Source organism: Eulemur rufifrons, chromosome 20 (genome assembly GCF_041146395.1).
Source record: "Eulemur rufifrons isolate Redbay chromosome 20, OSU_ERuf_1, whole genome shotgun sequence".
In the NCBI taxonomy this organism is placed as follows: Eukaryota; Metazoa; Chordata; class Mammalia; order Primates; family Lemuridae; genus Eulemur; species Eulemur rufifrons.
Window position 1 is genome coordinate 52,258,522 of NC_091002.1, and position 20,969 is coordinate 52,279,490.

At 63.8% G+C, this 20,969-nt stretch overlaps 1 protein-coding gene across 1 annotated transcript in view; it reads left to right on the top strand.

Annotated features, from left to right (window-relative positions):
• Window positions 1-20,969, top strand: part of MYT1 (myelin transcription factor 1) — a 42,132-nt gene that overhangs the window by 16,928 nt on the left and 4,235 nt on the right. The window contains exons 10-19 of the mRNA XM_069495952.1: window positions 654-778; window positions 1,436-1,705; window positions 5,511-5,665; window positions 6,947-7,009; window positions 7,121-7,189; window positions 12,027-12,089; window positions 12,472-12,555; window positions 16,416-16,637; window positions 18,612-18,703; window positions 19,343-19,446. Coding sequence (XP_069352053.1) covers window positions 654-778; window positions 1,436-1,705; window positions 5,511-5,665; window positions 6,947-7,009; window positions 7,121-7,189; window positions 12,027-12,089; window positions 12,472-12,555; window positions 16,416-16,637; window positions 18,612-18,703; window positions 19,343-19,446 — 1,247 coding nt within the window. The remainder of the gene's footprint in view (window positions 1-653; window positions 779-1,435; window positions 1,706-5,510; window positions 5,666-6,946; window positions 7,010-7,120; window positions 7,190-12,026; window positions 12,090-12,471; window positions 12,556-16,415; window positions 16,638-18,611; window positions 18,704-19,342; window positions 19,447-20,969) is intronic.

Below are 20,969 nucleotides of genomic sequence, written 5' to 3' on the forward strand. Positions count from 1 at the left end.
GGTGCCAGTTGGGTGTGGGCCTCTCCCCCGACGCTGGCGGAACCTGTGCTCCAGGGCGGAGCCCTCGGTGCCGTGCTGGGGGGGGCGGAGCCCTGGGTGCGTTGCTAGAAAAGATAACACTTTATGCCTTAATTTGTCATGCTTATTTGAATGATAATGTTGCTCCACTAAGGCAGTGGCTGTTACTGGGGACACCAAAGTCCGCCTACCTATGGTGACGCCCTTTTGAGACGATGTGACAAAGGTTTCCCACTTGAGTGATGTTCCAAACACTCATCCTGTCACTGGTGCAGAAATCTTCAGTTTCTCAGCAGGCATTTGCTGATAGACAAAGTGTTTTGTTTGAAACATCGGGGCTGCTGGAATATCGTTGAAGGGTTTTGCTCTTTCTGCCCAAATTTTGGTCAGGCCGGACGCAGGGCTGAAGGAGGGCAGGTGGGAGTGGGAGCCGCACCCTTGGGTACGTCCACGCAGTGGTGCCCCGGCCCCTCGCAGCCCCCCACGGCCCCCGATGTGTCTGCGTCGTCACCTGCGTTCAGGCTGTGTCAGCTGGTCTTGTTCCCTTTTTGCAGCCAAACCCCTCCCAAAGGCCTCCTCCCCCAGGCACAGCCCCTCCCGTGGGCACGTGAGGAGCACCCCCTCCTATTCTGCAGGCTTCGACTACTCCCACGACGCGGAGGCGGCCCACATGGCGGCCACCGCCATCCTGAACCTCTCCACGCGCTGCTGGGAAATGCCCGAGAACCTCAGCACGAAGCCCCAGGACCCGCCCGGCAAGGTGGGTGTGTCCCACGGAGCCGTCTGGAGGGAGGTGCGCGGGCAGAATCCGCAGCCGCCCGCCCGCTCCCTGCACAAATGTCCTCAGGAGCTGAGGGCACTTAGCAAGTCCCCTTCTTCCTTCCTGTCCCGCCTGCACGTGCCCCGGTGACTGCAGAGGCCGGACGTGTCCTCCCAAGAGAGAGCCGTGTGCTGAGCAGGGGGGCCCAGGGCCCTGCGTGGGCCAGGTTCCCACACGTCTCCCTGGGTCTGCGGGTGGTGCACACGGCGTGTTCCGTGTTTCCCGCTCGGTCGGCCGCTGTGCACGTGTGTTTCCCAGAGTCTGAGGGCTGTGCACACGCCCTGTTCACACGTGCTTCCCGCAGTCTTGCAGCTGCCGATACATCCTGGCTCGGAGGGCCTGGTCTTACCATGCCTCCAACACGTCCCGGGGGACTGGGTTCCCGCTGCCGGGAGGCAGGAGGAATCGCAGGGCCTCCCTCACGTGAAACCGGGACGTGGCGGTTGGGTTTCTTGCCTCCCAGTGTCTGTCCGTGCTGGGCACCGTTTCCTTCGGTGGGAACTGGTGTTCGGACTCTGTGAATCGGATTAAAGTGCGCCAGAGGGCGTGCGAGGGCAGGGCGGGGACGGCTAACCGGGCTCACCTTTCCAACGGCAGTCTGCGGACATCGAGGTGGACGAAAACGGAACCCTGGACCTGAGCATGCACAAGCACCGCAGGCGGGAAAACGCCTTCCCCGGCGGCAGCAGCTGCAGCAGCAGCCCCGGCGTGAAGTCTCCGGACGTCGCCCCGCGCCAGAGCAGCGCCAGCGCCCCCAGTAGCTCCATGACCTCGCCCCAGTCCAGCCAGGCCTCCCGGCAGGACGAGTGGGACCGGCCCCTGGACTACACCAAGCCCAGCCGCCTGAGAGAGGAGGAGCCGGAGGAGGTGGGTGCCGGGGGCCTGAGAGAGCTTCAGGCAGCTGCCGCCGGCTTGCCTTGCCTGAGGACAGCGGCAGCGTCCACGCTTCTCCGGCCGCTCGTCCTCACAGGCTCCGGCAGGGCCTCTGGGGGACCCGTTCCCTCCCAGGCAGGCCTTGCGCCCAGGCCGCTGGGGCTCAGAGTCCTGCCCTCCAGGAGGGGCTTTCGGCCGCGGGGCCAGGCTGTAGGCTTGTCCCTTCAAGAGGGAGGTGGTCTGCCCACTTCTGTGGAACGTGGTGGCTCTGGAGGCCTGGATTATTCTAGATCCCGGGAGATGACCGGGGACAGGCTCAGGGTTTTGAGCCGCCCACCCCCAGCCCTGCTGAGCACCCCTGCCACCCAGACAGGGGCTCGGCTGCTTGGGCTCAGGCCTCGGGGAAACTCCTGGCCCAGGGCCCGTGGGCTTCGGACCCCCGTGGTGGGCAGCGGCCTGAGTTCCTGAGACCGGACCCAAGCTGGCACTGGCGTTGGACTGTGGTCTGGGCAGCAGTGGCCATTCCTTTCCCAATTCTTCCTTAAAACATGTAAAAAAAGAGCCCCGCAGTGTGTCAGGGTCGATGGTTTTGAGGGGTCGCCCCGGTTCTGTGGCTCCTGGCTTGGAAGAGTCCCAAGCCGGGCGCGTGCGGCAGAGGGGACAGACGGGAGTGACCCACACAGGCAGCTTCCACTGCGGGCTGTTTCTGCGCAGAGATGAAAGCGAGGGGACGTTTCCGGAAGGGAAACGGGGCTGTCTTCGCAAGCGCAGAGGACGCCGGGGTCTCACCTCACGTCGGCTTCTGCGTCTGCACCTGGCGATGTGCCGAGTGGTGGCCGGGATGGTCCTTGTGGGAGTTCTCAGAGCTAAGGCTCGCCCCACTTTTGTCCTTACGGGGTCACTTCCTGGGGTTGCCGTGCCATTAGCAGACTGCCGTGGCGCTGGCGGGTGACTTGTACTGTTGACGTGTGTTAGGGGGAAAGGTCACCGTGACACGAGCTCCTGGCCGGGGACGGTAACTGGCCGCGAGTGTCTGCCGTTGGGCGTGAGGTTCTAGATGCTCACTGGCCTCTTTCCGGGGGGCAGTACCGCCGACCAGCACCTGCTCCCGACAGGGTGCGGCTGACTCTGGGCTCCCCCGAGGACGCGTGTCCTGAAGAGCCAAGCCCGGCTCTGAGGCAGCCCAGGGTCCTCAGGACGGGAGGTGGGGGCTGGGCCGACCCCCTCATGGGGCCCTGGCAGGTGGGCGTCCTGATCACCCCGTTTCACAGAGGAGCAGGTCGCGTGGCTCAGCCACTAGCTCCCCTCAGCTGCCAGGGCCCAGGAGGGGCCCAGACTGAGCCCCGGACGGGGGGAGGCCGGGCCGGGACCCCCGTCTGCCTGGGACTGCTGAGGCTGGTTTCGCCTGTGCCCGGCGGGGTCCTGCCTGGGGTGGGGTGTCCGGCGCGGGGCACCCCCAGCTGTGTCCCCCCGTCTGCTCCCACCTTGGGCCTGGCGGCCTCCGATGCTCACGTCTGACTCGTGGGACTGAGCGCCTACCCCGCCCACCCCACCCTCCTCACCCTCCTCATCCTCCTCATCGTCCTCGCCCTCCTCGCCCTCCTTGCCCTCCTCATCCTCCTCGCCCTCCTCACCCTCCTCATCCTCCTCACCCTCCTCACCCTCCTCATCCTCCTCGCCCTCCTCACCCTCCTCATCCTCCTCATCCTCCTCATCCTCCTCACCCTCCTCACCCTCCTCATCTTCCTCGCCCTCCTCATCCTCCTCACCCTCCTCACCCTCCTCATCCTCCTCGCCCTCCTCACCCTCCTCATCCTCCTCATCCTCCTCATCCTCCTCACCCTCCTCACCCTCCTCATCCTCCTCGCCCTCCTCACCCTCCTCACCCTCCTCATCCTCCTCACTCTCCTCATCCTCCTCGCCCTCCTCACCCTCCTCATCCTCCTCATCGTCCTCGCCCTCCTCGCCCTCCTTGCCCTCCTCATCCTCCTCGCCCTCCTCACCCTCCTCATCCTCCTCACCCTCCTCACCCTCCTCATCCTCCTCGCCCTCCTCACCCTCCTCATCCTCCTCATCCTCCTCATCCTCCTCACCCTCCTCACCCTCCTCATCCTCCTCGCCCTCCTCACCCTCCTCATCCTCCTCATCCTCCTCATCCTCCTCACCCTCCTCACCCTCCTCATCCTCCTCGCCCTCCTCACCCTCCTCACCCTCCTCATCCTCCTCACTCTCCTCATCCTCCTCATCCTCCTCATCCTCCTCGCCCTCCTCACCCTCCTCATCCTCCTCATCGTCCTCGCCCTCCTCACCCTCCTCATCCTCCTCATCCTCCTCACCCTCCTCACCCTCCTCATCCTCCTCGCCCTCCTCACCCTCCTCATCCTCCTCATCGTCCTCGCCCTCCTCACCCTCCTCATCCTCCTCACTCTCCTCATCCTCCTCATCCTCCTCATCCTCCTCGCCCTCCTCACCCTCCTCATCCTCCTCATCGTCCTCGCCCTCCTCGCCCTCCTTGCCCTCCTCATCCTCCTCATCCTCCTCACCCTCCTCACCCTCCTCATCCTCCTCGCCCTCCTCACCCTCCTCATCCTCCTCATCCTCCTCACCCTCCTCACCCTCCTCATCCTCCTCATCCTCCTCACCCTCCTCATCCTCCTCATCCTCCTCACCCTCCTCATCCTCCTTGCTCCGCCCTCCTTGCCGTGTCCTCCCGGCCCGCCGTGGCCTGGGCTGGAGGGGGTGTGGGGCCCCCACACTGCGAACTGTCTCCTTTGCTGCCTCTTTCCTCGACCCCCGGCTCAGCACTGGTCTCCCCCGGCTGCTTTGCCCCGCTTCTCCCCTTACACGTCCCCTCCCAGGGATACAGCCACCGTCGGTGGGTGACTCCGGTCTCAGGACTCCTGGGGTCCTTGCCCTCCGAAGCCTGTCCCCATGCTCCACCCCGCAGCTGTGGTCCATGGTCCACTCTGCAGCCAGAAGCCTGGGCTCACCCCCAAACGCTGCCTCTCCTCCCCCCATCTCCCCAGCACGGTCACCCCCAGAAATGCCTCCTGAATTGGGGCTTCCCCATCTTCCTACCACTGCCCTGGACTCCTGACTCAGCCCCTCCTTCCAGCTCCGCCCCAGGCTCCTGGCCTCCCCCTGCTTTGGGCAAGGCCGCTCCGTCTTCAGCCTTGGCCCCCGCACCCACCCCTGGCGGCAGCCCCCATTTACCGTCCCGGACACGCCGGGCCCTGTGTGTCCCTGGGCCTTTCCCAGCCTCCCTGGACCCCGGCTCCCCGGTGGGGGCAGCTGTGCCCGGCCCGGCCCGCGGTGCTGGGCCCGCGTGTGGTGGGGGCAGTGCCAGGCCAGGTGGTCTCCCGAGTTGCGTGTTGTGGCCGTCACGGTGCCGACCGTCGTCACGGTGCTGCAGTGGCACTCACTCGGCACCTGTCGCCGGCCAAGCACCATCCCTGGCTGTGAAGGGAGCTGGCCCCGGTGTTCCCGTGCTGCGGTGACGTCGTGGTGGTGGCCACGGAGGGTGTCAAGAGCCGGCCGCACTGAGCACCCCCAGGCCTCCTTGTCTCTGGGCAGCTCGGGGGCTCTGGCGGAAGGGGGGGAGGAAAGCAGCCCCTCAGGGTGTGTCTTCTGTGTCCCGTCGCGGGGAGTCGAGTCGTCCTTCCTTGTCCAGAAGGCAGGAGATGCCGGGAAATGCCTCTGTTGTCACTGTCCTGAAGGGTCCCTCTCCCCTGCCCCCCGGGTTGGGAGCCCGGGCTTCCCCGCCAGCCGGTTAAAACATCTCCCTGCTGGTCTTTTGCAGTCAGAGCCAGCAGCCCATTCTTTTGCTTCTTCTGAAGCAGATGACCAGGAAGTGTCGGAAGAGAATTTTGAGGAGCGGAAGTACCCGGGGGAAGTCACCCTGACCAACTTTAAGCTGAAGTTTCTCTCCAAGGACATAAAGAAAGAGCTGCTCACGTAAGTCCCCGCTTGGGCCAGCACAACTCCTAGGAGACCTTCAGTCGTCTGGGGAGGAACAGGCCCTGGTCCCAACCCATGGTGACCAGGCCTGCTCGGTCCAGGCCCTTCCCCTGCCCCGTCCCACCTCCCTGAGCCAGGCAGCCCACCACAGGTGACAGGGTGTCATCTCTGCACTGCATGGGGCCTTAACACAACCCACTAAAGGTGACTCAGAGAAGGAAGAGCCCCGGGCCCAGCTCACAGATCAGGACAGTGCACAGGACGGGAGCTGAGGGGAGAGCAGAGAGCTCTGGAGGACGCCCCTGGGGCGACCAGAGGCCGGGGCCCTTCCCTGAGTCCACGGCCGGTGCTTTCTGCCCTGGGCTCAGCGCCTGCGGCGTCGGCGTCCCGCCTTGAGACTTAGCCGTGGCCCTGCAGCCCAGCGGGGCCCGAGGCTGCCCCTCTAGGCTTGTCCCCTCTGAGCTCGTCCCCCCGGGCTCGTCCCCCCGTGGGCTCTTACCCCCGTGGGCTCATCCCCCCTGGGCTCGTCCCCCCTGGGCTCGTCCCCCCTGGGCTCGTCCCCCCTGGGCTCGTCCCCCCTGGGCTCGTCCCCCCTGGGCTCGTCCCCTCTGGGCTCGTGCCCCCTGGGCTCGTCCCCCATGGCCCATCCCCCCTGGGCTCGTCCTCTCGGTCGAGACAGACACACTTGCTGCTAGACAGGGGTCATGTGCTGTCGGATGCCAGTGTCAGCACTTCTGGTCAGCACCCCCTTGCCAGCCCCCCGTCCTAGACTGTGGGAGGCAGCGCAGACAGCTGGGCCACAGGACATCCAGCCCCCACACGTGCTCGTTCCCGGGGTCCCCTCTCTCCGCCCTGAATCCCACTGGGCTCCCACAGCGTGTGACTTGCCCTCCCTGGGCTGGCTGGACCCAGGCTCTGGGCTGCAGCCTCTTCCTCGGGGGAGGCTTTGCTGCTTCAGGGGCGGGAGAAGGGAGGAGCTCCCTGCCTGCGTGTTCATAGGCACACACGTGTGCACATACGTGACAGCGTGTGCCTCAGAGGCATCCTAGCTCCGTATTCAACTTTAATCCGGCTGCGTTTTCCTCCTTGAGTTAAGTCGCTGGGAGAAACCCAGGTCGGAAAGGCGAGGGCTGTGCTCCCGGGACCGGGTGCGGGAGCTGCCGTGCGGCTGCGGGCGAGCCAGGCACGGGCGCCGGTTCCCTCTCGGAGCAGGCCCGGCCTGGGGCAGGCCGGCAGGTGTGCACTGCCCTCCTCTGACTCTCTTTTTCCTTTGTCCAGCTGTCCCACCCCCGGCTGTGACGGCAGTGGCCACATCACCGGGAACTATGCCTCCCACCGCAGGTTCGTCCCTGCCCGGCTCGGCCCGGCCTGGGTGCTTCGCGGTGGGTCTTCCTCCTCTCCTCTCTGCTCCCCTCTCTGGCTTACCCCGATATCCCGTCTCTTCTCTTTCAGCCTCTCTGGTTGCCCTCTTGCTGACAAGAGCCTCAGAAACCTCATGGCTGCCCACTCTGCTGACCTCAAGTATGTTTGCGCTCCCTGACCTCCTGTCTAGGGCAGCTTGCTTCGCTTCTCGCTCTCCTTCCTCCCGCGAGGCCCCTGCCAAGATCGGCCCCTCCCAGGCCCGGCCCGGGCTGGCCCCGCAGTCCTGGAAGGGGCAGGGGCAGGGCTGTGGACGGGCCGATCCCGCTTGGCGGGGGCCAGGGCTGCTGTCTGCCCCTCCCGGGGGCCAGGGCTGCTGCAGCTCCTGCGCGGTTCTCGCCCCCCACCCCGGCTCCTCCTGCAGCCTCCCGCAGGGCCGTCTGGGCCTGCTTTCCTCGTGCCCTAGAGATTTTGGAAAAGCCCGGAATTGGCCGTGGCTTGGCGGCTGCAGGCTGGGTGGCTGTTGCTGAATGATCTGGACGCTGGTGGTGACGAGAAAGCTCTTCCCCTCCCTCCTGCTGTGACCCTCCAGCTGCTTCTGCCTTGGCCCTGGGCCCCTGACGTGCTCTGCTCCATGCTAGCCGCGCCTTCTCTCTGCCAGCCCGGCCCTTCTGCTTCTGTGCCTCCCTGCCCCGGGCGCGTGGGCACGGCCGGCCCTGCGGCACCCGCTAGCCTGTCCCGGGCGCGTGGGCACGGCCGGCCCTGCGGCACCCGCTAGCCTGCCCAGCAGCCCCGCGTGCCCGGCACAAGCACTCAGAGGCTTCCAGGTGTCCGTGTCCTCTCGGGGCTGCAGTTGGGGACTCTCGCTGCCTTTGGCTTTCGCGCCTTCAGCTGGGCTGTGTGACCTCACCTCACAGCCCGTGGACCCTGGGCACTGGAGGAAGGAGGTCCCACTCTTGTCTCCTCAGGTCCCGCTCTCCAGGGCTGTCCCTCTGTCCTGTGGGCTTCTGTGCTGGGTCTCTGGATCCAGGCCAAGGCTCCCTGGCGCGTTCTGTTTGGGGCCAGACAGCAGCCAGGCACTGGTGCCTCTAAAACGAGGAAATGAAGTTGCCAAAGTTTCTAGGGACCTGAGCTGGCCCAGGGAAGGACGGAAAGCTTTGGGTCTTCCAGAGCCCCCGTGGCAGCCCTGACTGGGTCTCTCTGTGGAGGCTGCTGCGGCCCCAGCCACCCGGGCTGCCCACGGCCCTCCCGTTCCCACAGAGGAGGCCGGGGCCGGGTTCCCCATCTCAGTCTGTGTCCGGAAGCCGACGGGTTTCACACAAGCGCTTTCTGAGGCTGAGGTCGCCAGAGGAGATTCACACGTTCACTTACTCACCCGTTCTGCCCCAGAAACCCAGAGTGGAGACAGCCCTGCGGCTTCGGAGACTCCTCCCCTCCCCTCTCCCTTCTCCTGCTCTTGCCGTCCTTCCTGCTTCCTTTTTCCTATTTTCTTTTCCGATTTTGCTTTTCTTCTGTAACTCTGATTGGTTTCCATGGTTTTCCAACTTGAGGGCCTAAGTAATTTAAGAGCGAGAGAGGTGGCCGCGTGCACTGTGTCCCCAGACATTGCTGGTGTCCCTTGTGTTGTGCGAGGCAGAGGCTCAGGCGGATGGAGGCAGCTTGGCGTGATCTGGGTCGGGGGGCACAGCTGTCGGGGGCGCTCGGTGCGTTTGGAAGACTGAGAGCCTCTGAAGAGCTTCCGCTGGAAACTTCTTCAGAAACAGCGACAGAAAACCTTCTCTGAGTCAGTGAAAGCCGGTGCCTCGTCGGCCTCAGCAAGGTCTGGGGGCCGCAGGGGGTCCTGGCTCCCCCTGAAGCTCTTCTCCAGCCCGGGGGTCTTTCCGCGGGGAGGCCGCTTCCCTGCCTCCCGCAGACCAGCGTGGGCTTGGGACGCTGGTGGCCGCCCACCATGTGGCTTGTGTGTGACGCTCCCCACTCCCCCCCCACCGGGCCCGCGTGCACCAAGCACAGGCTGCCCCTGGCCAGCCTTGTGGCAGCGACGGGCACAGGAGACCCGGCCAGAGCCAGGGCACGGGAGGCTCCTTTCGTGGCGGAGACAGTTTGGGATGATGCAGTTTCCGTGTTTTACGTGGATCCCGAGGGTGTTTGCTGTTCCCTTCCTTACGCGCCGTGTGGTCAGGGACGGGGACGTGGGGCCGGGAGGACGCGGCTGGCTCAGGCCGCCCAGTTCAGCGTGTGCAGGGAGGGCAGCGGCCCACCTGCTGGGCGTGGCAGTCTCTGTGCCCCCAGCACGGGGCTGGGCTCGGAGGGGAGCCCTGGTGGGCACCGCCGAGGGGCAGGGCGTCCCCAGACACCCCTGCTTCCTTCTGCCCAGACACGGTGCCCAGGAGCGGGTGGGGGACGGCGGCGGTGGCTGCGGGTTCCTGGATCTGACGCTGTTCCTGGATCTGACGCTGTGGGTCCACAGGGCTGTGAGGGGCCCCCGGGAGGACATTTGCTCCTCTGACCACGTGAACACTGTCCTCGCTTGGATGTGACTCCTGAGAAAAGACACTGAACCGGGTCTCAGGGGGGTGTCCCGGACGGCTCCCCTGTGTGTCAGGTGCCTGCTGACCTCGTGGGAGTCGCGCCCACACGCACACACAGGCGCCATCGGAGCGTCCCTGTACAACTGGTGCTACTCCCAGCCCGGGGCTTTGCTCGCCCTGCTGAGGCCTGGGTGGGTCTGTGGCCCAGACACCCGAGTGGCCACTGCTCACGGCGCTGGCCCTGAGCGCTGCCAGGGGCTTCCCTGCCACCGAGAAGAGGACCGGCTACCAGACAACTGCCAGCTCAGAAGGAGCCGTGGGCTGTCTCCAGCTCCCTGGACTTGGCCTTCTGGAGAGCGGGAACATGTTGGTGACGCGTCCCACGGCTGGAGGGCGTGGTGCCCACAGTGTGATCCCATAGAGACAGAGGAATGATTTGACAGGTGGGCCCGGGAGGCGTCTGACATGTGACCCACAGGGCAAGGATGAGAAAACCCAAGACGCCCCAGGAGGGCACCCCAGGCAAACTCCGAGGGGCCAGAGAGAAGGTTGCAGGAGGCGGGGCCAGCCCTGCCACAGGACTGCGTCGAGCGCCCGACTTCGCCTGTCCTCCAAGCACGACGTCCTGCCCCGGAGTCCAGAGCTGCGCGTGCTGGGGAAGACGCTGGCCAGGAAGGGCCATGTGCACAGCACGGAGACGGAGGCCCCCTGGGGCCCCAGAGCCTCCGCCAAGCGCCCCGTGACAGGCTGTCTGCACAAAGGCACGAACTCCGGCCCAGGTCCCGCGGGGCTGGGGGGCTCACCGGGGCCAGGCGCAGAGCTGCAGACCGAAGGGCTGAGTCCACCTGCAGCCCCGGGTCACCTCGTCCCGCTCGCCAGCGCCGTGCCACGGTGGGCAGCTCTGTGCAAACCTGCCCTAGAGTCTGAGGAAGCTGAGAGGCCAGAGAACGAGGCTGACCCACCCCGTGTCTCAGACAGAGAGAAACTGTCCCGGCAGTGGTGAGGGGAGCCGGGCCGGGGGGTCTCCGCACCGTCACCCCCGACCCCGGGCTTCTAGACGGCGGGGAAGGAACGGGACGGACACCTGAGGCTGCTGCACGAATCTGCCTCAGGGCAGGGTTCACGGTCAAGGTTGTCCTGACGTCAGGGCAGGGTTCACGGTCAAGGTTGTCCTGAGGTCAGGGCAGGGTTCACGGTCAAGGTTGTCCTGAGGTCAGGGCAGGGTTCACGGTCAAGGTTGTCCTGAGGTCAGGGCAGGGTTCACGGTCAAGGTTGTCCTGAGGTCAGGGCAGGGTTCACGGTCAAGGTTGTCCTGACGTCAGGGCAGGGTTCACGGTCAAGGTTGTCCTGAGGTCAGGGCAGGGTTCACGGTCAAGGTTGTCCTGAGGTCAGGGCAGGGTTCACGGTCAAGGTTGTCCTGAGGTCAGGGCAGGGTTCACGGTCAAGGTTGTCCTGAGGTCAGGGCAGGGTTCACGGTCAAGGTTGTCCTGACGTCAGGGCAGGGTTCACGGTCAAGGTTGTCCTGAGGTCAGGGCAGGGTTCACGGTCAAGGTTGTCCTGAGGTCAGGGCAGGGTTCACGGTCAAGGTTGTCCTGAGGTCAGGGCAGGGTTCACGGTGACAGCAGATGAAACAGGGATCTAGAGGCATTCCCAGAACAGGGGTAATCGGAAGTCGACGTGGCGGATCGGCACCCGGGAGGGGTGGCTTTAGCCCCACAACACCGGCCGGAACTCACACACCTTCCTCGGTGGACGTCAGGGAGAAAATAACTAAAGAACGTCCACACTTGTAATATTGGAGTGGAATTTTTTACCACATTATGTGATACATTCATCAAGCATTTTTGGGTGTATGAAGTTGGACTTTTGTGTTTCCCGTCCTTACCCTCTGCTGGCACCTACCGCCCTGCCAAAGCCACCGGCTGTGACCCCTGCGCTTACGCCCACAGGCGCTGGGCTGGAGCGGCCGGCGCTGTCTGGTGTGTGGCGAGCTCACCGCCCGGCTGTGCCGCAGCCCTCGCGGCCCGTCCAGGAAGACGACTGGTCTCAGTGTTACTTTTGCCTTCCTGAGCTCTCATGTTTGAGGTTGTGTTCTGGATGCTTCTAGTCCAGCCTAGACCCTGTAGAAGGTGGAGACGGCAGCCCATCACCCCTTTGGATGCAGGGGGCCGACAGGCTGGTGCCGACACCCAGGCCCGGTGTCTGGGCCGCAGTCGGCTGCCCTGGCCGCCCTGGGAGGGCTGAGGGCAAAACACCAAAGCCCTGAGACTCCCTGCTGCTGGCAGGAGGCCGGTGAGCAGAGCTTCCGCCAAGCTCCTCCGCAGGGGAGCACTGAGGACTGCAGCCTGGGGGCGGTGGGGTGGGTGCCCGCGAGGACTGAGCCCAGACGGTCGTTTGCCGGGGGTCCCGGGTCTCTGGACTGAGGACAGGCGTCCTCGCAGGCCCCGGTCCCAGCTGCCTTTCGTCTGCAGGTGCCCCACGCCCGGCTGCGACGGCTCCGGCCACATCACCGGGAACTACGCCTCCCACCGCAGGTGAGCCTGCCGCCCCTCGGTCCTGGGCCCGCGCGGGGGGTGGGGAGCACTTCCTGGGACGAAGGTCTGAGTGAGACCTGGGCGGTGCTGACAGCGGAGCTCCGTCCCGCCTCTGCAGTCCGGATTGTTGCTGCTCCCAGGCTGCCCCGTGCAGGAAGAGAGAGTCGAGGCTGGGAGCCGGCACTCGGCAGCCGTCTCCCTCCCAGCCCCGCCCTGTGCGAAGGCCCTGCGGCCGCAGACGCTCCTGGGCAGTGGGGGCCGATGACCCGTCCTCCCACCCGGCTCGGCGCGGGGCTCCCGGACCTTGGAGGGAGGGGATGAGGCGGGTGCGGAAGCTGCTGCTCCGGGACTAAGGTGGCCCCTTTTCCTCTTTCAAAACCAGCTTGTCAGGCTGCCCTCGTGCCAAGAAAAGCGGAGTGAAAGTGGCCCCCACCAAGGACGACAAGGAGGACCCCGAGCTGATGAAGTACGTCAGGCCATGCTGGCTTCTTCATTGCTTTGCAGAATTGGGATTTTTCTGTGTTTCATAATTAAGAAGCCCTCCTAGATCCCCTTTTCAGTAGTGGCCCTGTGCCAACATGCCCTTTTAGGGAAGCTCTCATATCCCGTGCATGGGCACCCACGGTGCCGTGAGCCCGGTGTCTTGTCCAGCCTGGCCGCTGGCCCCTCTGGGCTTCTCAGAGCTGGGGCGTTTGAGGGGCAGAGCGCCCTGCTGCCGGGGCCGGGGCCGGCTGGGCATGGCCTCAGGGCCTCTGCAGGGCTTTCGTCGGGCAGGGAAGGTCAGGCGCAGAAGTCCGGAAGGAAAGGATGGTTAGAAAGACGTTGGACCTTGAATTCTGTGTGTCCAACCGTCCGCGCCCCCGTGCGGAGGGCAGGAGGGTGAGAACGCCCGGGACGATCAGAACTGGGAACCAGACGCTGCTGGAGGAGGAGAGAGGACATCTTCAGCCTTAAGTGACCCGAGTTTCTGAAGCAAAAAGACTCCACTGCCCTTCTCACAGCAGCGAGGGGGGGGGGGGCTGATGTGTGTTCTGGGGGGTCATGGCTGAGCCCTGGCTCTGCGGGACCCTGCTTGGGGGGGGGGTTGCTTCGTGTCCAGCTTGTTCTCCCAGCAGGAGACGCGGCCCCGGCGCCGCCCACTCGTGGGTGGGGACAGTGCTGTGACCCCCTGGCCGGTTTTCCCAGGACCGGGGGTTTCTCGCCTGGCGCTGGCAGAATGGACGGTGGGTGCCCTGGCGGGTGAGCAGTGGGGGCTGCGGCTGTGGCCGCCATGGTGCCTGCCCTCTGCGTCCCGGGGCAGCTTGTGTGGGGCAGGGCCTGGCAGGCCCGCGGGAAGCAGGTTTGCCCTGACCGTTCCCCGCTGAGCCCAGAGCGGCGGCTTCGCCCCAGACTCGCTCGCTCAGCTGTGCCCAAACGTCTGCTCGGCCACAGGGGAGGGGCCTGACGGACTCACGTCACTTCCTTCAGAAGGGGACAGCCCCCCCAGCTGTTTGGGGTAACAGGGCTGTAGTTGGCTTATTTATTTAATTTTTACAATAAAACTGGAATGAGTGCGAAACTGCCAATGCAAACTAGGAGGCTGTTTGTGTGACGGATGCTGCATGCTAAATGCCGGGCTGTGTGGAAAGTACTTTCCCCCCGAGGAACCAGGGCTTGGTCTGTGGCCACGTAAACACAATGCTCTGATTTAGCAAGCAGCCTGCCGCACGGACATTATCAGGGAACTGCGCTACGTCTGCAAAGGATTAAAATCAAGATCAGCATTTTTCAAATTAACTAGGAAAAATGCTTTTCCTCTTTTTAATGTGCTGTCAACATTGCTTTTACAAAAACAAGAGTTCTGAAGCCAAGTGGAGACTGTGACTCAGGGACAGTTCAGCGTTTGCAGGATAAAGTCCCAGCAGCTCCACGGCAAACGGGGGCCGCCCACCTAGCACCTCCGTTTTAGGGGCCCCCTGCCACACACCTTAACTGTATTCATAACTGACGAGCATCTTTAAACAAGTGCAGACTGGAGCAGACACTGGACGGACGCACCGGGTCCTGCGGAGGCGTGGGATTCCGTGGGCTCCCATCACACGCGCATCCGTGTTTCTGCAGGACGCACCGGGTCCTGCGGAGGCGTGGGATTCCGTGGGCTCCCATCACACGCACATCCGTGTTTCTGCAGGACGCACCGGGTCCTGCGGAGGCGTAGGATTCCGTGGGCTCCCATCACACGCATATCCGTGTTTCTGCAGGGGCTGACATCTCCTGCCGGCACCCTTTAAAATTAAGTCACGTCGGCACTCAGTGGTAAATCCCTTTTGCCACAGCTTTATAACTGGTCATAAAACTCTGGTGGGCCGGGCGCGGTGGCTCACGCCTACAATCCTAGCACTCGGGGAAGCCCAGGCGGGAGGATCGCCTGAGGTCAGGAGTTTGAGACCAGCCTGAGCAAGAGCGAGACCCCGTCTTCACAAAAAGTAGAAAAAGATTAGCCGGGCATGGTGGCGCATGCCTGTAGTCCCAGCTACTCGGGAGGCTGAGGCAGGAGGATCGCTTGAGCCCAGGAGTTTGAGGTTGCAGTGAGCTGTGATGGCCTCACCACACTTTAGCTGGGGTGACAGAGCGAGACTCTGTCTCCAAAAAAAAAAAAACCAGTCTGTGGAGGTTCCAGCCTGGAGTCAGGAAGTGAATGCTTCCTCCGCCCCACCCCCTGCCCCTGGCCACACTGGCATCTGACAAATGAAATGCACCCATGGTCCCTGGGCCCGGCCACGCGTGAGGAAACCCCGGCTGACCCAGGAGCGAGGAAACCGCACCGACCCAGTGCCCCGCGCTCACCTCAGCACGGCGTCCCCAACGGTGTGACGTGCCACACCGGGTGCTGGGAGGAAGAAACCGTGTCCGCAATACTCTCCAGGTTTGCAGTTCCAGGGGCATCAGCAGTTCCTCCCGAGGAAGGGTCTTAGGGTTTTGCGAGAAAGTCAGTAAAAAGTTCAGTTCAGATTCCACCGTGTAGAGTGACTGAAGAGCCACCTCTCCCTTGGCCACTTGCTCCTGGGATGTCACAGCCTCAGCAGGCACCTCTCCCTGGCCCAGGCCCCACCTCAGGCTTGTCTGTGCCGGGTCCGGCTGAGGCATCCGGGCTTGCGGGGGCCACGCATGGAACCGGGGCCTCCACAGGAGCCCCTGGCGGTGCTCTGGCCCCGGGCTCTGGCCGGCTGGCCGGACGACCTCGGACTGGCCCAGGGCACATCTCTGAGTGTCCCAGAGCCCGTGGGCAGGATGAATAGGAAAGGGACCGGGAAGGAGAGAGGAGGAAGCCGGGCCCTGGCCGCTGTGGCTGGGAAGATGTCTGCAATGACTGCCCTAAGATGAGGCCAGAATCGTGGGGGCAGCGAGCCCTGCCCTGCCCTCCCCGGGCCCCCCCCCCTGCAGCACGAGCCCCTGCTCACGGCCCTCTGTCCTCCTGAGGGCTGCCTGCCCTGGACTCCTCTGTATGCTCTGGGCCCTCTCTGTAAATGGGGCAACGGGGTCCCCTCTTGGGGTCCTGGGCCACCAGGAGTTGAGCGCACAGTGACTGTGTGACCGATGGTAGTTTGGATGAGTTTCCTTTGCTGGAGAAAGGAGACTGCAATTTGCAGATCGAAGATCCTGTCCTGGGCCAGGTGTGAGTTCCTGGGTGATCTGGTCTCCCAGCCGCGAGGCAGTGGGACAGACACCCGGAGAGGGACCGTCCTGTGTGTCTCCGGCGCACCCTGTGCTGGGCCTTCGTCAGCCCACATCTGTGCTATTTCCATGAGGGCCTCCGTCTCTCCGTGAACACCCAGAGCAAAGGAAAGGAAAACGCCACCCAGGCCAGCCTTGGTAGGACTGATTATGGGATATCCCAGTGGCATAGGGTGCCCCTGTCATCCTCCTGTGGTCGACAGCCCCCCCGGCCTCCCCAGGCCCACGCTCAGTGCGAGGTCCCGGGGGCTGTCCTCTGGGTGGTCTTGGCTGACAGCAAGAGTCTACGTGCTGAAGTGGCACAGAAGTGACCCCGGCAGCAAGGCCTTGGTGAGGGCCCGAGAGCCGCCCCCAGGCGCAGGGTCACAGCTGCTGGAGGGTGGGGAGGGGAGGGCCTGCTAAGCCCCGGCTGTGCATGGCCCTGCGGTCTCCACACCCCGCCTGGAGGCCACTTTCTCCCCCAGGGCTCCGGGACCCTGGCTGTCCTCGCCCGGCACTCAGGAGCCCCCTTGGTGTGCGACGCGGATTCTCTGGGTCTGTCTCGGGAGGGTCTCCAGGCTTCTCCTCCCAACCCTGGCGCCTCCGTCCTCACCTCTGGCCTCTCTGTGCCAGGTGCCCGGTTCCAGGCTGTGTGGGGCTTGGCCACATCAGCGGTAAATACGCCTCTCACAGAAGCGCGTCTGGCTGCCCGCTGGCTGCCCGGCGGCAGAAGGAAGGTTCCCTCAACGGCTCGTCGTTCTCCTGGAAGTCCCTGAAGAACGAGGGGCCAGCCTGCCCCACGCCCGGCTGCGATGGCTCTGGCCACGCCAATGGGAGCTTCCTCACCCACCGAAGGTAACGGTCCCCGTCTGTGCAGTACGCAGGGGCCCCAGCTGGGGCGGGGCAGGACCCCCGAGGAGGGCCAGACGTGGTGGCTCACACCTGTAACCCCAGCACTGTGGGAGGCCAAGGTGGGAGGATCGCTTGAGGCCAAGAGTTCAAGACCAGCCTGGGCAACCTAGTGAGACCTCGTCTCTACAAAAAACAAATAAAAATAAAAAAATTAGCTGGGCATGGTGGTGCGTGCCTGTGTCCCAGCTACTGGGGAGGCTGAGGCAGGAGGGTCGCTGGAGCCCAGGCGTTCAAGGCTGCAGTGAGCTGTGATCGCGCCACGGCACCCCAGCCCGGGCAACAGAGCGAGACCTCGTCTCAAGAGGAAAAAAAGAAAAGGAAAGAAAGGAAGAAAGAAGGAAAAGGAAGAAAGGAAGGAAGAAATGGAAGGAAGGAAGGAAGGAAGGAGGGAAGAAAGGAAAAGAAAGAAAGGAAGAAGGAAAGGGAAGAAAGGAAGGAAGAAATGGAAGGAAGGAAGGAGGGAAGGAGGGAAGAAAGAAAAGAAAGAAAGAGAAGACAGGCAAGGCCAAGCGGGTAGCTGACGGAGGGAGCCAAAGACGCTGTGTTGGTGCTGGGTGGTGCCGGCCACGTCTGTGCCACAGGCCTCCTCTCCGGCCTCCCTCCACAGCCTCCCCGAGTCCCTCCGGGCCGGGTGTTGAGCTGGACGTGGGGGCCACACGTGAGCAGAGCCTTGTGTCCGACACTCACGTCCTCTTAACTTCTCAGGAAAAGTTTTTCTCCTCCTTCCTTCCTTCCTTATTTCCTCTGCCCCAACCCTAACCCTGCAAGATTAATTAACTCATTCAATTAACAAAGCATTGACACCACTGTGCACCAAGCCCTGGAGATAGGGCCGAGAACGAAAGGACAAGCAGCCCTGGTCCTTGTGGAGCGCAGCCTTGGCGGGGTAGGCGGGGAGGCAGCCGGGAGCAGTAAGTGACACACAGCAGGGGGGCAGCCCTAAGCAGATAAGTGAGACACCTGCTGTGGCGGGTGGTGGGCGGTGCCCTGGGGAAAGAGCGGCAGGGACGGGCAAGGAAGGCCTCCCTGGGGAGGAGGCAGGAACTTCTCCGAAGGGTCCGGGCACAAGCCCTCGGTGGAGTGGCTGGAACGGCCTGGCCTGCCGGACAAGTTTGGAGGAGCTGGGGCTGGGGCGTGCTGCCGCCCGGGAAGGGGGGGCAAAAGGAGTTGAGGCGGAAATTTCCGAGCCAGGACCTTCTAGGCTGCCAGCTGGTGAGGTCTCAGCTCGCAGCGCCAGTGAGGGCCCGGCGAGGAGCGGAGGAGGGGCTGCGTCTGGCCTGGGCTGGGGCAGACGCAGGGGCGCAGGGGCCGCTGCTGGGGCCTGGGTCGGGCAGGCGGAGGATCACGCTCTGGGCTTCCCATGGACGCTGCAACTTGCCTCAGTCTACCTTTACTTGCGATGTGGATGCAATTGCTGCATTAAGTTAAATCATGCCTTAGAATCCACATGTTTTTATGCATTTTTCTGTTTTAATGTCTATATCCAAGGAATCATCTGTGAGTATCGTTGCAGCCACAACCTGAAGGGTCTCCTGGGGCAGTGTCCACTAGGGGGGCCTCCTCGGGGTCGGGGCACAGTCAGGGCTGCAGAGCACCGGCAGGCGAGTCGGGTGGGCCTGAGACACAGAGGGAGCAGCGCTCAGGGCAGCAAAGCCCGGCCCCTCCAGCACCAGGCAGGGTCCACCATGGCGTGCCAGGCAGGGGGCGTCACCTGCCTGGCCCCTGCCTGACCGGGGGTAGCTTCTTCCACTCCAGGAAGGACAGAGAGGTGACGAGAAGCAGTTTGGCCGTAGGAAGGCCCACAGGGTCATCGGGGTGAGCTGGAACTTGCCTTGTGCTGGCCCGTAAAGCCTGACCTCGGACTGGCCACGGTGTGGGACCCTGTGCTGGTCAATGATGTGTGACCTCTGCTTCCAGTTTGTCAGGCTGTCCCAGAGCAACATTTGCTGGAAAGAAGGGAAAACTCTCAGGGGAAGAGGTTCTCAGCCCAAAGTTCAAGACCAGTGACGGTAAGCACGGCCCCCTGCGTTTCCCTGCTCGCGACTGGGGACCCAGGTGCACGAGAGCCCGGCCCCTCTTCCTGCTGGTTGGAAGGGAGTAGGGAGATGAAGCCCCTCCAGGAATGAGTCATGGTGGAGACAGACCCCTTGCCCTGAGCTGACGGCTCTCCTGACCGTGGCTCTGAAGCTCCTGATGCCATGTGTTGGGCCCTGGGCTGGAGGCCGCCATGCCTGCGCGACCCTGGGCTTTGGTGACCACTGGGATCAATTCTGCTGGCACAAGAAGCCATGTCTGATGAGTGTGTGGAAAGGGTGACTCATTTCCACTTAGGTGACTAGGAAATGTAGCGTGATCTGCACAAAATTCCACTTTTGTCTTAGCAATGAATACCTCCCAGAGAAACTGAACCTTTCCCACCTGCCAGATAGGCGAGGAGGCGAACAGCAAACACCCCTCTCCCAGTGTTCAAGTCAGATTTCCCAGTGCGGAGTGAGGGGTGCGAGCCCCAGTGAGAGACGAGCTTGCAAAGCCAGGCAGAAGTGTCTGCCACACCGGGGGCTTCCGGCTCCATCTAGAGAGCAGGCCCCCCGATGCCACGCGGGCCGGGCCTGAGGCAGAGCCAGCACTGGGGTTTCTCTCTGGGGCAGTGCTGGAGAACGACGAGGAGATCAAGCAGCTGAACCAGGAGATCCGAGACCTGAACGAGTCCAACTCGGAGATGGAGGCCGCCATGGTGCAGCTGCAGTCCCAGGTGGGTGGCACTGTCCCCAGCCCCAGGCTCTCTGCCCCCCCAACCCAAACGTCCGTCCTGGGGACAGCGCAGTGTCCATCAGCACCCATCAAGGTTGCTGTCAGGCCTGGGCTGGTGGACACCGTGGCACCTGACACACGGGGACACTGGGCGCGTGCTGGCAGTCCGTGCGCGGTGTCTGTGAGGTCACGCTGCAATGGGGTGGCCTGCCGGTGCTGGTTGCCCTGCCAGGGCTGGCGGTCGTGTTAGTGTTAGCAGTGCATTAGCTTTGCCAGGCTCATGACGATTAGCAGTAGTACCGGTATTAGTGTCATTAGTACAAGTAGTCCTGTCAGGGTCAGCAGTCCTGTCAGGGTCAGCGGTCCTGTCAGGGTCAGCAGGGCTGTCAGGGTCAGCGGTCCTGTCAGGGTCAGCAGGGCTGTCAGGGTCAGTGGTCCTGTCAGGGTCAGTGGTCCTGTCAGGGTCAGCAGGGCTGTCAGGGTCAGCGGTCCTGTCAGGGTCAGCATGGCTGTCAGGGTCAGCATGGCTGTCAGGGTCAGCGGGGCTGTCAGGGTCAGCAGTCCTGTCAGGGTCAGCATGGCTGTCAGGGTCAGCATTCCTGTCAGGGTCAGCAGTCCTGTCAGGGTCAGCAGGGCTGTCAGGGTCAGCATTCCTGTCAGGGTCAGCGGTCCTGTCAGGGTGAGCGGTGCTGTCAGGGTCAGCGGTCCTGTCAGGGTCAGCAGGGCTGTCAGGGTCAGCGGTCCTGTCAGGGTCAGCATGGCTGTCAGGGTCAGCATTCCTATCAGGGTCAGCAGGGCTGTCAGGGTCAGCGTTCCTGTCAGGGTCAGCGGTCCTGTCAGAGTCAGCGGTCCTGTCAGGGTCAGCGGTCCTGTCAGGGTCAGCGGTCCTGTCAGAGTCAGCGGTCCTGTCAGGGTCAGCGGTCCTGTCAGGGTCAGCAGGGCTGTCAGAGTCAGCAGTCCAGTCAGGGTCGCGGTCCTGTCAGGGTCAGCATTCCTGTCAGGGTCAGCGGTCCTGTCAGGGTCAGCGGTCCTGTCAGGGTCAGCAGGGCTGTCAGGGTCAGCATTCCTGTCAGGGTCAGCGGTCCTGTCAGGGTCAGCGGTGCTGTCAGGGTCAGCGGTCCTGTCAGGGTCAGCATGGCTGTCAGGGTCAGCATTCCTGTCAGGGTCAGCAGGACTGTCAGGGTCAGCATTCCTGTCAGGGTCAGCAGGGCTGTCAGGGTCAGCAGGGCTGTCAGGGTCAGTGGTCCTGTCAGGGTCAGCAGGGCTGTCAGGGTCAGCGGTCCTGTCAGGGTCAGCATGGCTGTCAGGGTCAGCAGTCCTGTCAGGGTCAGCGGGGCTGTCAGGGTCAGCAGTCCTGTCAGGGTCAGCATGGCTGTCAGGGTCAGCATTCCTGTCAGGGTCAGCAGTCCTGTCAGGGTCAGCAGGGCTGTCAGGGTCAGCATTCCTGTCAGGGTCAGCGGTCCTGTCAGGGTGAGCGGTGCTGTCAGGGTCAGCGGTCCTGTCAGGGTCAGCAGGGCTGTCAGG